Below are 17,164 nucleotides of genomic sequence, written 5' to 3'. Positions count from 1 at the left end.
CTGTAGCAGAATTTTTTTTTATTTTACTCACAGAAGACACCAAGTCAGTTCAGATTGTACGTGCATAAGACATTTTCAAACAGATTTATCATAAAGTATAAAATATGTCAGGACAATAACAGACTTTTAAGTTATGACCTTGAAAAGCACATTTAGAGTATGTTGAGACAAACGGTAAACGGACAGAAAGTCACAGGACAAAAAGTCAAAGGACATAAAGTCACAAATTTGATAGGACAAAAAGTCACAGGACAAAAAGTCACAAATAATTTGGTGACAATTGTTTGAATATATAAGAGAAATATTTTGAAATATTTACTTTTTAATACATATATTCATATTAAAGTTTAGGAAATGTGTCATTATACTTGAAAAATCAAGATTTATTTAATTTTAATCAGGCAAAAGATACATTTCTTGGCACCATGAAGCCATTTAAGTGCCAAACCACTTTGACATTTTGTTTTTTAACAATTATTTGATCATCTTTGATATTTTTTTGATAAATTTTGTTAACAAAGTTGGTTTATAGACAATAGTCATGATAGTTCAAGAAAAATACAAAAATATTTTTGTAAAAATAAGCGGTTTTTATTCAAAGAAAATAATCAGAAAAAATGAATTGTGACTTTTTGTCCTGTGACTTTCTGTCCTACTAACTCATACCCAGTCTTCCCATTGTGATATGGAATCTTATGGTACAATTTCAGAGAGATCCATACAATAACACACAAGTTATGGTCCAGACACTACAAAATGGCTATTGGTACTTTACGGAACGGAACGGAACGGAACGGAACGGAAAAGAATTTCATTTAAGGTATCCAAAGGGGGCATTTATCAAAATTTCGAAAAATCTTTAAAACAAAACAAACTTTAAAATTTCTGTGTTTTACGGTTTTCCATATACAAATAACACAAATGTATACTAAATCTCATCTTCACAGGTGAAATGTGTAATAATGTATAACATCGGGAAATACTCTGTAGATGAATATGTCGGATTGTCCTGATAAATTATCATGAAATTAACGCATTTGCAAGTCATGCATTATGATATCTAGACTGACCTCACGTCGTCCTTGATTAGAGACCGTGATCAAGTTGAATCTGATTTAAACTTATTAATTTATTTTTCCGTTCCGTTCCGTTCCGCAAAGTACCAATTGCTCTGAGGAATTGGTATTTAACGGAAAAAACGGAAACAGACATCTTTAATGTAATTAAAGCTGTATGATAACAAAAATTGTCTGACACCTCTTTTTGCATGAGTGGTATGTGTTTTAGATAGCATTTTCGACTTGATCAATAATAAAAAATTTAACACAAAGGCAGGTTACACAAAAAGTCTTTCGCCTTCCATCGGTAATTATATTTTAAAAAAGAGGCCTTCAACAGCCCGTTCCGACGATGATTAGAGACAGTGATCAAGTTGAATCTTTATTAAATCTTTTAATTTATTTTTCCGTTCCGTTCCGTTCCGCAAAGTACCAATTGCTCTGAGGAATTGGTATTTAACGGAAAAAACGGAAACAGACATCTTTAATGTAATAAAAGCAGTATGATAACAAAAATTGTCTGACACTCTTTTTGCATGAGTGGTATGTGTTTTAGATAGCATTTTCGACTTGATCAATAATAAAAAATTTAACACAGAGGCAGGTTACACAAAAAGTCTTTCTCCTTCCATCGGTAATTATATTTTAAAAAAGAGGCCTTCAGCAGCCCGTTCCGACGATGATTAGAGACAGTGATCAAGTTGAATCTGATTTAAACTTTTTAATTTATTTTTCCGTTCCGTTCCGTTCCGCAAAGTACCAATTGCTCTGAGGAATTGGTATTTAACGGAAAAAACGGAAACAGACATCTTTAATGTAATTAAAGCAGTATGATAACAAAAATTGTCTGACACCTCTTTTTGCATGAGTGGTATGTGTTTTAGATAGCATTTTCGACTTGATCAATAATACAAAATTTAACACAAAGGCAGGTTACACAAAAAGTCTTTCTCCTTCCATCGGTAATTATATTTTAAAAAAGAGGCCTTCAACAGCCCGTTCCGACGATGATTAGAGACAGTGATCAAGTTGAATCTGATTTAAACTTTTTAATTTATTTTTCCGTTCCGTTCCGTTCCGCAAAGTACCAATTGCTCTGAGGAATTGGTATTTAACGGAAAAAACGGAAACAGACATCTTTAATGTAATTAAAGCAGAATGATAACAAAAATTGTCTGACACCTCTTTTTGCATGAGTGGTATGTGTTTTAGATAGCATTTTCGACTTGATCAATAATACAAAATTTAACACAAAGGCAGGTTACACAAAAAGTCTTTCTCCTTCCATCGGTAATTATATTTTAAAAAAGAGGCCTTCAACAGCCCGTTCCGACGATGATTAGAGACAGTGATCAAGTTGAATCTGATTTAAACTTTTTAATTTATTTTTCCGTTCCGTTCCGTTCCGCAAAGTACCAATTGCTCTGAGGAATTGGTATTTAACGGAAAAAACGGAAACAGACATCTTTAATGTAATTAAAGCAGAATGATAACAAAAATTGTCTGACACCTTTTTTTGCATGAGTGGTATGTGTTTTAGATAGCATTTTCGACTTGATCAATAATACAAAATTTAACACAAAGGCAGGTTACACAAAAAGTCTTTCTCCTTCCATCGGTAATCATATTTTAAAAAAGAGGCCTTCAACAGCCCGTTCCGACGATGATTAGAGACAGTGATCAAGTTGAATCTGATTTAAACTTTTTAATTTATTTTTCCGTTCCGTTCCGTTCCGCAAAGTACCAATTGCTCTGAGAAATTGGTATTTAACGGAAAAAACGGAAACAGACATCTTTAATGTAATTAAAGCAGTATGATAAAAAAAAATGTCTGACACCTCTTTTTGCATGAGTGGTATGTGTTTTAGATAGCATTTTCGACTTGATCAATAATAAAAAAATTAACACAAAGGCAGGTTACACAAAAAGTCTTTCTCCTTCCATCGGTAATTATATTTTAAAAAAGAGGCATTCAACAGCCCGTTCCGACGATGATTAGAGACAGTGATCAAGTTGAATCTGATTTAAACTTTTAAATTTATTTTTCCGTTCCGTTCCGTTCCGCAAAGTACCAATTGCTCTGAGGAATTGGTATTTAACGGAAAAAACGGAAACAGACATCTTTAATGTAATTAAAGCAGTATGATAACAAAAATTGTCTGACACTCTTTTTGCATGAGTGGTATGTGTTTTAGATAGCATTTTCGACTTGATCAATAATAAAAAATTTAACACAGAGGCAGGTTACACAAAAAGTCTTTCTCCTTCCATCGGTAATTATATTTAAAAAAAGAGGCCTTCAACAGCCCGTTCCGACGATGATTAGAGACAGTGATCAAGTTGAATCTGATTTAAACTTTTTAATTTATTTTTCCGTTCCGTTCCGTTCCGCAAAGTACCAATTGCTCTGAGGAATTGGTATTTAACGGAATCAACGGAAACAGACATCTATAATGTAATAAAAGCAGTATGATAAAAACAAGTCAGACCCTTCTTTTTTGAATGAGTGGTAAGTGTTTTAGATAGCATTTCGACTGGATCAATATTTAAATAAACAGCTGCGCCATGAGCGCATGATACGCCCGTCGTCTTGTGAAAAAACATTTTAATGTAAGTGCGGTTCTACCCACACATCAACCTATCTTAGAATGAAAATGACCTTTATTTTACACATGAGGAATGTCAGGGAATGAAACTGTACGTGTATTGCTTGGCCGCTCAAGTCCTCTTGATTTATAACGGATTAAGAAACAAATTGAAAACATGTAAGATTATTTGCAAAAGTAATTGCATACATTTAATTCACTGTCCGTGTCACTGCTAGTCATGATAGCCCTACGATACAAACATTTCACTAGATTTTTTCGGGACAAACTAACATGTAAATCAAAGAATTTCAAAGAAAACGTTGTCGGATAAGTCCGAAAATTAATAAGTGCGCTTAGACTAAGAATGTTTTAAGGGTTTTATCAAACGAAGTTATGGGAAAGAAAAGAACGAAAATAGAATGCTTTTTGATACACTCTTAAAAGGACCCTTAATGCATTCTTTGTGTAATCGTAAACTATGACTTACGAAGACTTTAAGAGAAGTTTCTTGTTACCGCGGGCCCCTGTATCATGAAAACCTATCCCTTAAGTTTCATTTAAGAGAAAACGCTTTACAAGAAGATTACGATGGTGATAAGAGAGTATCTGCAATCCCCTCGTGGGTTATCTTAACAATTTAACGGCTATCTTAGTATACACTTACGATAACTAGTTAAGATAGCCCTATTATCGACTTCGAAGTAACCGTCTTTGATTTCTAAGAGAATATTAGTATTTGCGGCAAAATCGGTATTAAAACTAAAGTCGTCTACTGTATGTGTTTAAAAGAATGCTAAAAATATACTATGATTCGTTTTTTGTTGCAGACTCTACATCCACTGTCAAGTAAAGCCCTGTTTAATGCTCCTTTCTGGCATAGATAATAAACGAATATTCAAGTTAATAAATTATATTCTTCAAAAACACATCTACATGGAATGGTAACAATAAATCAAGAGAACAAATCAACTAACATATCATACAAATACGGAATGCAATCCGCAATACGAAAAACCCCATAACTGGTTAAGGCGAGATAACTCTCTTAAAAGGATGTTATCTTTACCAAACGTCTTGACCATACCAAACTGACATATAACACCTGTTCATTGATAATTTGTATTATTCTATGTATTTTTTGTGATTTTGTCCCATGTACATTTTACTTCATAACTCTTTATTAACATACTGTTTGTAGATTTTTTTTACTGATATGTAATAATACGTATCAGTATTACCACCGTAGGTATAGTGTCCGGTTGAGATCGGGTTTTTTCGAGAGCGTCCAGTTTTTTTCGAGAGATTATGACTAAAAATGTAAACAAACAGACATGTTTTCCTGTAACACGTAAAATAAATGCTTAAACTAAATTTACAAGATCAAACAAATTAAGTAAGTATTTGTGATGAAAGGATGTTGCCAACCATACATACTTTGCAGTTAAAAAAGTTTGATTTGGCCTAATAATGCTTTTATGCCAAAATATAGAAAAAAGCAATTTCTATACACATACCAATGCAAATTTCAAAGAGCATGCACACATGATGTCTTTATATCCTTACATTTACATATGCTATAACAAAAGTTTTAGTTATTGTAATTAAAAGGCAATTTTAAGGGTATATTCATTTCCATCTGTTCAAGTTTTTTCGAGAGCAGTTCGGGTTTTTTCGAGAACAGTTCAGGTTTTTTCGAGAGATAAACCAATTTCTTACGGTTTAAAATGTGCTATTTAAGTACATTTGAGTTTAAAAACGAATGAAAAGTCATCGGTTCTTTCAAAGTTTATAACTAATGCATTACAGCAGTTTGATAATGTTGCATAAGCACATACATTTCATAAAAAAAACATAATTTATTTCTATATATTGTTGTATTGCATTATGAATTGCATGGACACCGGTATGCTTTATACCTATATTATTTGGATTAATCAAATCTACCTATGTCTATAGAAAAAAATGTTCACATCATGCATGATCACTGTATTCAAAGGACACTGGTTAACGTATGGTTAGATCAATCAAACATATTGCCATCCATGTTATTGAAATGACGGAACTAAGCTAGTGTACTGACTCGTCCGTAATTATTTCATGATGTTTCCGAAAGTTGACTTACATTTACTATCTTCTTTGTTACTTTCCCCTCTTTTGTAATTTCCCCTTATTTACATGCTCACGTTGATGATTCAGCATCATTTATTGATATATCTGCCAGATTCCGGCACAGTGTACGTTTATAGCATATTGACAATTTGAAGAACTGTTTATTGTAAACATATATAACATGTATTGTGTTTTGATGACGTATAAAACGTTGGATAAATGACAATGATGACAAATATGCCACTTCACCAGATTATTTGTTTTATTGTTTCACAACCGTTTGTTATTACTTGTAAACACACAGATACAACATTTACACTATAAAAATGTTCTATAAACATTCAAATACCCTTTTTGGTAATTTTTGTATGATTCATAGCACCCCCCTCATTTCGTTATTTTTAAAGTATGGAAAGCAATTCGTGTCATAATTTGCATACATAATGTTTGATACTTGTCGAGTTTTCAACACATTAAAAGCTGAACACACCAGTTTTGACTCACAGTTATGTTACAAACTTGATATATTGTTAATACTTGTATTTTTTATGTGAATGTATGGAACACAATTAGTGTCATAAGCCAACTTTGTATTTTTGTATGTTTTGGCAAATCTTTTTGATTGATAGGTTTTATATTGAGTTTTTATTTGTTCTTTCAGCTTTTTACCGTTTGATGTTCACGTTCAGTTTGGAGTTATACTTACCTGTCATCATTTGTAATCATTCATTGAACACCAGCATACCTTTGTTATTCATGCTACATTGTGTTAATAGAGTGGATTATATGACAATAAATAAAACGGTTATCTTTAATGAAGTTTATTATTTAATGCCCGCAAAGAATAGATGGGAGTCATTACAGCTAGCATGCTGATGTCCAGATAAACATATTGCATAGATCCAAATATACGTATATCGATATGGAATTTATGTGATTTAAAAAATCTACATTTTAGAGTGCCATGGATTTTAAGCTGAAAAAAGATATACTGTTTTAAGATCTTTTAATATTTTCATGCAAATTCGGATAAAAAAAAAAAAAATTTGCCTACCTACCTACCCACACCCAGTCATCATGGGTCGGGTTTGGACAAACTGAAATATTTTTAATTGTGGCCTCACAACAACAGCTTTCTTTTCTCAACTATCTTTAAAAGGAGAGGAGACGTGGAAAGTTTGCTTCAAACACGTGCGTCGCAAAGTGGTAAATAAATTGTGTATGTGACATTTACAGAAGATATCATTTTGTCAAACAATTCAATCAACACCTTTATTAATTAGTCCTTTAGGCCATAATAAATAATAGGTTTGTTTGCCCAAACGCTACCTACCCAGAAAAAAGCTGTCTACTCAAATTCTTTTATTGTCCTGATTTGAAGAAGTTTTTTTTTAATCAAATAGGCATGAAGACTAATAAACATCTGATACTTCAATTTCTTTTTTGGAAAAAATAAAAATAAAATGCCTACCTACCTACCCACTGTCTCAACCTTGGGGTAGGGTTTGGGCAAACCAAAATATTTTTAAGTGTGGCCTTATTGTCGATAGCTAAAATGCAATCAGCTGATTATTGATTTTCTGTTCAAATCTTAATGAGGTCAAGGTGAATTCCGAGTATTGTCTGATCGGGTAAAGTCTGAGAAACTCGAAAAAAAGTAAATAAACAAGATGGAGGAAAATAAATCGTTATATATATCTCTTTCGCCATATTCTGTTGCAAATGACGAATTTTTATCCCCACAATTATTATTTTTTCGCAAATTGCGAAAATGGTGACCGCCAGCGGAAACCCTGAAGACTGAACTTATCAGTCATGTAGCAATGAAATCTCACTGTATGAAATCCAATGACCAAAATAGAGGAGTCCTTCACAAATGCATAGTGAGAACCTTACTTGTGGTAGGATGGTGATAATCCTAGTTCAGTTTTCAACACTGGGAGATAATAACCTTACTTGTGGTAGGATGGTGATAATCCTAGTTCAGTTTTCAACACTGGGAGATAATAACCTTACTTGTGGTAGGATGGTGATAATCCTAGTTCAGTTGTCATGGTGATAATCCTAGTTCAGTTTTCAACACTGGGACCAAATGAAGATCATTACATATACACTGCTCCATGAAATATTGAAAGTAAGGAAACCTTAAGCACATATTGTTATACATGTTATATTGGATGACAACATATCAATTTGTACCATGACTCCCAGTGGTGTAAATGACTTAATCCATGTGAGCTAATTTCTAATTTACAGATCTGGCAGAAGGAACTGGAGTTTGGACTGAAAGCAACGAGGTTTCCATGGAAACTACTTCAACACCACACAGCACAGAGGGTGAGAACAATTGTTCAATAGTTCAGCAAATTTTGACCTTTACTATTTACCTTTCACCCAACCTATCAGGGTTACACTGTTTACTTTTGACCCAACTCACCAAGGTTATATTTTGCCTTTGACAAGACTCATCAAGGTCATCTATATTTACTGTTGACACAACAATCATGACAAAAGGGTTACATATTAACCTTTGACCTGACTCATCAAGGTCATCTATATTTACTGTTGACACAACAATCATGACAAAAGGGTTACATATTAACCTTTGACCTGACTCATCAAGGTCATCTATATTTACTGTTGACACAACAATCATGACAAAAGGGTTACATATTAACCTTTGACCTGACTCATCAAGGTCATCTATATTTACTGTTGACACAACAATCATGACAAAAGGGTTACATATTAACCTTTGACCTGACTCATCAAGGTCATCTATATTTACTGTTGACACTACAATCATGACAAAAGGGTTACATATTAACAAATGACCAAATTCATCATGGTTACTTCTTTGACCTCACTCATCAGAGTAACTAACATGTATGTAACAGAGGTCTTTGAAATCCTTGAAAGTTCCTGAAAATAATGTCTATAGATTTAAGAACTTGAAATAACTTCAATTCCATATCAGTGCATGTCATGTGCCCAAAATATTTGTGTGTATGAAGTGATGTGTAATCATGCATCCATTTACCAGTTTACTACATCTATGTACAACAGGTACAATGATATGAAACATTCAAACAGTACCAGACTGTCATAAAATATTCCAATTCTAATTGTATACTAGCTTGGGGTAAAATCCATAAACATGATGAAAACTGAGGTTTTTGTTTAATAAATCCTTATGATTAGAAGTAATTCGTTGTATTTTAATTAGAATTTAGAGCATTTCATGTAGGTTTCTGTATATTATAGAACAATTGAATATTGAATGAGATTATGTTTATTTGATGTTTTACTTTTTGAAATTTATTTTTTTTACAGATGAAATAAATGTCGCCCCAGCAATACCAGTAACAGATATTCACAGTACAGAAATGGTCACTACAGAGTTACCTCCCACTAATATGACAGAGAATTTCAGATCGTACATGGGACATTTATCTGATCTCAGACATCAGGACGTTGTTGAAATGTACTCATCAGAAGACAGTGATACAGGTGAAAGGTCATGGATAGGTCCTCGACCCTGTCGTCATGGTAACCCTCGACAACCAGTAATTAGAGAGAATTGTAACATTGCTCCTCCACAACCTTCAGATGATAATCAGGACAGTAGATTGTATGACTCCCTCAATCCTTATTCTCTCTTTAATCTTCCCACTCCTGCTTCAGTCCGTTCTAATCAGCATTATCACGTTCGTCCAGAAGAAAGAACGAGTGGAAACGACAGCCGACAATTCAATAGACATCGTAATGTGCCCTTCCACCAGAGGGAGCCTCCACACAATGATCTGTTCTCTGATTCTTCTGATTCATCAGTGATTAGTCATCTTTATCGAGGTGACAGATTGAGTGCTTTCCATGGAGAAGTTCCTAGTATTAATAACAATTCTGATCATTGTTCAGTTATTCATCCCTTTGGTGAACACAGTGGGCCCATGTGTCGACCTTGTGCTAGAAAACCATGGCAACCACGTGGCCCAAGTCATCAGGTCTCTGGTTTAGATCTCTCTAGTGAATCTTCTCGTAGTCGTGCACTAAATGAACAAATTCAAACCACACCATCTTCTAACACGGGTGCTAATTCTGAACTTCTTATGGACATGGATGAAGGTCAGGGTCAACCAATGTCTATGTATGAAATGTCAAGGTCAGCCTTTAGACGGTACCAACAAAATAAAAACACAAGTGGGGAAGATTCTGTAGGGACAGCTGGTGACAATAATGAACAGGGTCAAGAATCCTTTGAGTTCAGAGGTCAATCACCTGTTGTACCGGAGGTCAACTTATCCTCAGGGTCAGAAGACAGTGACGTAGAAGTTCTACATATCGAGACAAACAGGTAAGAAATAGTATGATCAGTGTTCTCCCCAGGCCGTTTTAGTGCTGGGATATTTAAATGTATTGTTGTGGTATGGAAAGTTCATACATCATGTACATATGAAAAATTTAGGTTAAGAAAGGAGAAATAATTGTATCGCTATTTAATGAAATTTTCCTTTGATCTTTACTGACTAATAAGTTCCTTTCTCAGCGGAGTTGAGCGATATGAAAATTTTTCACTAGAACCTATGGGAGCATGTGTGTTGTCAATGAAATTACCAATGTCTTCATCATCTATATAGGTAAAATAACGATAAACAGATTATCATTGGTCATCTCAACATGCTCAACTGGATTGAATTTCTCACTTTCGTCAGACCAACTCAAGTCAGAAAATCAATCTTGTTGAAATGAACAACAATAATTTATAAATATCCTGTATAAAAAACACATTGAAACAACTTCATTTTGCATTTTTTCACACTTTATTCCAAAAAATATTGATATCTATAGACCCTTCACCAACACATGATACAGGAAGTAGTGAACATCATTTATTTGTTTTGCTCCTACTTTATCTGTCACATATATAACAATAAAATAATAACATGTAGAATTAGCCCATAATGTACATAGAAACTGGTATTAAATGATTGAAGCTAAAAGACCAGAGATCACTATAGAATCCTTGTTGAAAGTTGCTATTGAATAATGAAATTGAAAAAGGAAGGGGTATATTTGGCCTGTGTCTCATATCAGAACTGAGACATTGAGAAGGACTGTTTATGTAGTACTAGTACCAAACTTCCAGGAACTAGGGCAATTTAAACTTACATTATTATTTAAACTGAAGACAAAATTAAAACTTAGACAAAATAGACATGAACATGATGAAGGCTTGAGGCTGCAGAATTAAGCATACATTTTGTACATGTAGATAACAATAATTAAACTCAACATAGATACATGTACCAGGATTCAAATTTAAGGTTTGTTTCATTGCATTTTTTTTTATAAGAAGTGGAAAATAAATCATTAGATACATGTACATTGTACATGATGTATGTATATATTATTTATGTTTCTTAGACCCAGGAGAAGATTAGCATGATTAGAGTTTAATGCTTTCTACAGTTGTACTTGTACAAGTAGTACCCCTTACTGTATGTAGATATTAATTCTGTTTATGTTTTGTAGACCCAGGAGAAGATCAGAGTATTATGGTCATGCTACAGTTGTACTCGTACAAGTAGTACCCCTTACTGTCATTGACTGTATGTAGATATTAATTTTGTTTATGTTTTGTAGACCCAGGAGAAGATCAGAGTCTAACGCTTGCTACAGTTGTACTTGTACAAGAAGTACCCCTAACTGTATGTAGATATTAATTTTGTTTATGTTTTGTAGACCCAGGAGAAGATCAGAGTATTATGGTCGTGCTACAGTTGTACTTGTACAAGTAGTACCCCTTACTGTATGTAGATATTAATTCTGTTTATGTTTTGTAGACCCAGGAGAAGATCAGAGTCTAATGGTCGTGCCACTGATGTACTTGTACAAGTAGTACCCCTTACTGTATGTAGATATTAGTTCTGTTTATGTTTTGTAGACCCAGGAGAAGATTAGAGTCTAACGCTTGCTACAGTTGTACTCGTACAAGTAGTACCCCTTACTGTATGTAGATATTAATTCTGTTTATGTTTTGTAGACCCAGGAGAAGATCAGAGTCTAACGCTTGCTACAGTTGTACTTGTACAAGTAGTACCCCTTACTGTATGTAGATATTAATTTTGTTTATGTTTTGTAGACCCAGGAGAAGATCAGAGTCTAACGCTTGCTACAGTTGTACTTGTACAAGTAGTACCCCTTACTGTATGTAGATATTAATTCTGTTTATGTTTTGTAGACCCAGGAGAAGATCAGAGTCTAACGCTTGCTACAGTTGTACTTGTACAAGTAGTACCCCTTACTGTATGTAGATATTAATTCTGTTTATGTTTTGTAGACCCAGGAGAAGATTAGAGTCTAATGCTTGCTACAGTTGTACTTGTACAAGAAGTACCCCTAACTGTATGTAGATATTAATTTTGTTTATGTTTTGTAGACCCAGGAGAAGATTAGAGTCTAATGCTTGCTACAGTTGTACTTGTACAAGTAGTACCCCTTACTGTATGTAGATATTAGTTCTGTTTATGTTTTGTAGACCCAGGAGAAGATTAGAGTCTAACGCTTGCTACAGTTGTACTCGTACAAGTAGTACCCCTTACTGTATGTAGATATTAATTCTGTTTATGTTTTGTAGACCCAGGAGAAGATCAGAGTCTAACGCTTGCTACAGTTGTACTTGTACAAGTAGTACCCCTTACTGTATGTAGATATTAATTTTGTTTATGTTTTGTAGACCCAGGAGAAGATCAGAGTCTAACGCTTGCTACAGTTGTACTTGTACAAGTAGTACACCTTACTGTATGTAGATATTAATTCTGTTTATGTTTTGTAGACCCAGGAGAAGATCAGAGTCTAACGCTTGCTACAGTTGTACTCGTACAAGTAGTACCCCTTACTGTATGTAGATATTAATTCTGTTTATGTTTTGTAGACCCAGGAGAAGATTAGAGTCTAATGCTTGCTACAGTTGTACTTGTACAAGAAGTACCCCTAACTGTATGTAGATATTAATTTTGTTTATGTTTTGTAGACCCAGGAGAAGATTAGAGTCTAATGCTTGCTACAGTTGTACTTGTACAAGTAGTACCCCTTACTGTATGTAGATATTAATTCTGTTTATGTTTTGTAGACCCAGGAGAAGATCAGAGTCTAACGCTTGCTACAGTTGTACTTGTACAAGAAGTACCCCTTACTGTATGTAGATATTAATTCTGTTTATGTTTTGTAGACCCAGGAGAAGATTAGAGTCTAATGGTCGTGCCACTGTTGTTGTAGATCTTACAGAATCAGATGATGGTATGTTATTTGGCTGCAGAAAATATCATTATATCACCCTTGACAACTAATTGTAAAACTTCATATAGACATTTTATCATCCATCTACGTTACTACATCTGGAAAGCTGTTTCTTGTCCTCTCAAATTGAACATTACTTTCAGTAAAGATGTTAATTAAAGTACAAGAGCTTATTTTGAAATATTATCCAAGGTATTCAGAGGCGGATTTAGGGGGGGGCAGCTTAGGAGAAAAAAATTTGGTTGATTATATAGGGAATCACTGAAGCATGACGGGGGCGGGCCCCCTCTTAGGCAGCCAGTGGGCCCCCACTTATGAAAATTTCTAGATCTGCCACTGGTATTCCAAGTCTTGTGAAATGGAAACTTCTCACAAAATCAATGCCATCATCGCCTTTGAAAACATCATAACCTTGATCACAAATTATAAATTACCATCACTCTTGGCAACAACCTTACTAACTCCTCATTACTCATGTCATCCAACTTTGCAATAGGTTCCACTCTTCACATATAACATTACATTGTACTGTGGATTCATTTATTTTTGTGGGTATCAATTATCGTGGATTGAGGAAAACTTACATGTTCGTAGATATTTGAATTCGTGGTTTTTCCGAAGTCTGCATACAAGCCATCAGAAAATTTGTCATTCGTTGAACATTTAATTTCGTGGTTCAACTGTTACCACGAAATCCACGAAAATTGGTATCCAACTAATAATAATGAATCCACAGTATCACCTTTTGCAACTCAAAAAATCAAGTCATCATCACACTGAGCAATATTTTCACTAATTTTCATCTCATCATCCATGATTACAATTGAGTTAATATGACATGATTATTATCATTATCTTTGACTACAATTTACAAAATACCACAATATATGTATTTTCACATTGGGCCACAATTCACAATAAAGCACATAACAATTATATCTTGACCTTCATATCTTACAGCTGATCCTGTAGAAACTCCAACCATGGCAACACCAGTGGATGTTCCTCCTGTTGTCCAATCATCTGAAGTTGCTAAGGACACACCTACCTCTAGTAACCATAACAACAACACAACTCAAGAACAGACAACTCCAGGAATGTTCAATGGAATACCAAGAATGCCACGACAGGCTTGGAGACAACCACCCCCTGCTCATGTACATGTAGACCCCAGAGTATCTCAAGGAGGCTGTAGGTCACATGACCATGATAGGCAGTCATGTGGTCATAATTGTCAACAGGTACATGAAAAACCATGAATTAGGAGATAACTGTATAGTATTTTAAGCTCCAACAGCATTAATTGGGGATAAGATTGTCAGAAATTAAGTTTACTGGCAACAATTTAGCAGAGCCAGTAAAAGGGTATTTGCCACCATCACATCCAAAATTGATACAAAATCCATTCTAATGAAATTAACAGAAAAGATCTGCACTTGCAAATGTGAATTGATGCAATGAAAATTAGTGACATTATCCAATCAAAATGAACATTACAAAAGATGTTGCATTAGAATTTACAATAATTGTTAAAATGACTGGAATTAGATGACATACCTATTACACTGATTGCTATGACGTATTAGTAAAGTGAAGAAAAGTGACAATATCACAAGTGGAATTAATCTGATCATATTACTCTTCTAAATTCATACAACAATTGGTGTTGTCAACAAATTCTTAAAGGAAATGTTATAAAACCAATTTACATTTTAAAAAAAAGACATAGTTCCTTTTGTTTTATACCTTATTTCCATGTTAAATTAGTACCAATTAATATTTTATGAATAATGTCCCTTGGAAATGAAATATATATTGAGCAATGATGATGTACTTTAACAGAGACAGAGACGTCAGGCTTTCATGCAGCATATAAACAGACCTCCATGTGGATGTGCTAGGTGTTTACATGAACCTGTCCACTCACACATGCATCTTCCACATCAGCCAAACAGTGGGCGTGGTCACCACACCCATCACGGACATCTGCCTACCTCACATGCACATGGACATTGCACTGGTAAGTAAACAGTTTGTCTGACAAAAATTCACTTAAATACACCAGAAAATATGTGTAAAAAACAAATAAAAATGTGACAAATTCTGAGTGAAACCACAGATAAAATTTTAATCTGTTTTGTATTTATATCCAAATTATACACTTCTATTTATTGTGACCATAGTTTGATTAATAATTTCTGTTGTACATTGTAAATACTTGGTTTTGTTTTATTTTGTTTTATTTCAAATTTCATTTAAGAATTGAATGCTTCTTTTTGTAACTTTATTGGGGTGTAAAAGTGTTGAACGAAGTACAGTTTTACGTGCTTCATTCTAAAAATGTGCGCACGTTCAACGCCTGTACAACCCTATGAAGTTACAAAACGTCGCATTCAATACTTATAATTACATTTTTTAGCTAGGATCATGAATTTTATCATTTATTTTTTTTAATTCACCTGTGCACTTTGGACCTTGTGTTATCGTGAATGATAAGTTTGATTGTGTAATGCAATTGTTTAAGGAATAACATGTGATGCGCAGTTAGCCAATCAGAATAACGTATTCTAATGAAACATACATCTAATGTAATTATTTTCTGTTGAATATTTCAAGTACATGTACTTGTGTACTCAATAACATTTTGATCATTTGTTTATAAATTTCAGGTTCTTGTGACCATGGCAACCCAGGAAGTTTCCACCACCCCCACCACCACCAGACTCCCGTACATCCCCACCCCCACCCCCAACCTCCACCTTTACCCCCACGAGCTCACATACATCATCACCACTACCACCCAGGGGCATTCCCCCTGCCACCAATTCTCCCGTTTATTGTGCACCATCAGCCTATGGAGTTACAAGCCAGGAACATCGAAGGGCCACCATTGTTCCAGCACCAACCAATGCCACAACAGCCACAAGTCAGTGGTGACACGTGTCACATACCAAACTCTCAGCCTTCACAGATGGCCTGGTCCCCATGGCAAGGACCGATGGTGCCACCACCTAATCAAGGGAATTCATGTGGAACAGACAATAGACCCCAGCAGGGACCAGTGGACCTTGCAGGAAGAATGTGGTAGGTTTTACATAAATCCCTTATACGTGTATGATAAACATTTGTGATAGTTTATAGTTTCAACAATACTTTTTAAACTGTGCTTAGTTTGTATGCCCCCACAATAGCAGAGGAGGCATTAAGTGTTACCCTTGTCCGTCTGTACATAGGTACAACCCAAAATTGTTTTCCGTTCTCTAACTTTGGTTTGCAGCAACCAAATGTTATTATACTCAATGCTCATTACGACTAAAAACAGATTCATGTTGAATTTTGGTGTGTACTTTTACAGTTCTAGAGTTATGCCCATTTACAAATGAGAAAATTGATAAATTTTTCATTTCCTTTTTCTAACATTAGTTTGCCTCAACCAACTGTAATTAAACTTCTACACAATGCTTATGACCACAAAACACAGATCAAGTACAGATTTGGGTAGCGTTATTTATGCAATTTTTATAGTTATGTCCTTTTATATGGGGGCATCATATGTGTCCCATGGACACATTCCCAATTTATTTAAGTTTAAAATTGCTGTAATCATCTCAAAAGTAACTTGAAACTTTCTGTTAAACTGGACCCTAGAGTGGGGTGCTCATTTTCGCCGGGGACACAATTTCGCCGTTTAAGGATTTTGAGGTGTAAAAACTTCAAAGGATGGCTGAAATGGAAGAAATGTACCCGTAAATTATATTTTTATAACAAATATAATATTTTTTAAACTGAGACAAAATTGCGGCTCCTACCGAAAATGACCGAAAAACGGACAACGATTTTCGGACAATTTCCTGAATAAAAAACACGATTTCAAAGAAGTATTTCTAAGTAAATATTTGACTGAATGCCCTAATTTTGAATTCTTTATACCTTTGAAAGGTCTGCTATTCATCTATAATGCAATTGATTTGATAACAATTGTTAAAAGCTGCGGTTATTTGGTTTTAAATAGATGTGTAAAAACGGCGAATATGTGTCCCCCATTGACAAAACATCCGGAAATTTCAAACACCCTTTAATCTAACTTTTCAGAAGATTTTCTTAAAACAA

The 17,164-nt window shown here is 34.4% G+C and overlaps 2 protein-coding genes and 1 long non-coding RNA gene across 3 annotated transcripts in view; 2 read left to right on the top strand and 1 right to left on the bottom strand.

The window, feature by feature from the left end:
- Positions 1 to 14,079, bottom strand: part of LOC139496461 (UDP-N-acetylglucosamine transferase subunit ALG13-like) — a 49,434-nt gene extending 35,355 nt beyond the window's left edge. The window contains exon 1 of the mRNA XM_071285081.1: positions 14,000 to 14,079. Within this exon, the coding sequence (XP_071141182.1) occupies positions 14,000 to 14,005 (6 nt within the window). The 5' untranslated portion in view covers positions 14,006 to 14,079. The remainder of the gene's footprint in view (positions 1 to 13,999) is intronic.
- Positions 1 to 17,164, top strand: part of LOC139496460 (uncharacterized) — a 48,976-nt gene that overhangs the window by 19,834 nt on the left and 11,978 nt on the right. The window contains exons 4-9 of the mRNA XM_071285079.1: positions 8,012 to 8,092; positions 9,089 to 10,109; positions 12,987 to 13,054; positions 14,015 to 14,295; positions 14,897 to 15,074; positions 15,724 to 16,138. Coding sequence (XP_071141180.1) covers positions 8,012 to 8,092; positions 9,089 to 10,109; positions 12,987 to 13,054; positions 14,015 to 14,295; positions 14,897 to 15,074; positions 15,724 to 16,138 — 2,044 coding nt within the window. The remainder of the gene's footprint in view (positions 1 to 8,011; positions 8,093 to 9,088; positions 10,110 to 12,986; positions 13,055 to 14,014; positions 14,296 to 14,896; positions 15,075 to 15,723; positions 16,139 to 17,164) is intronic.
- LOC139496459 (uncharacterized) lies at positions 4,207 to 6,570 on the top strand. The gene is made up of 2 exons (XR_011657665.1): positions 4,207 to 5,880; positions 6,417 to 6,570. It is a non-coding gene; the product is annotated as an uncharacterized lncRNA (long non-coding RNA).

Source organism: Mytilus edulis, chromosome 11 (assembly GCF_963676685.1).
Source record: "Mytilus edulis chromosome 11, xbMytEdul2.2, whole genome shotgun sequence".
In the NCBI taxonomy this organism is placed as follows: domain Eukaryota; kingdom Metazoa; phylum Mollusca; class Bivalvia; order Mytilida; family Mytilidae; genus Mytilus; species Mytilus edulis.
Note: the sequence above shows the minus strand (reverse complement) of the source record. Positions and strands in the feature narration are given on the sequence as shown.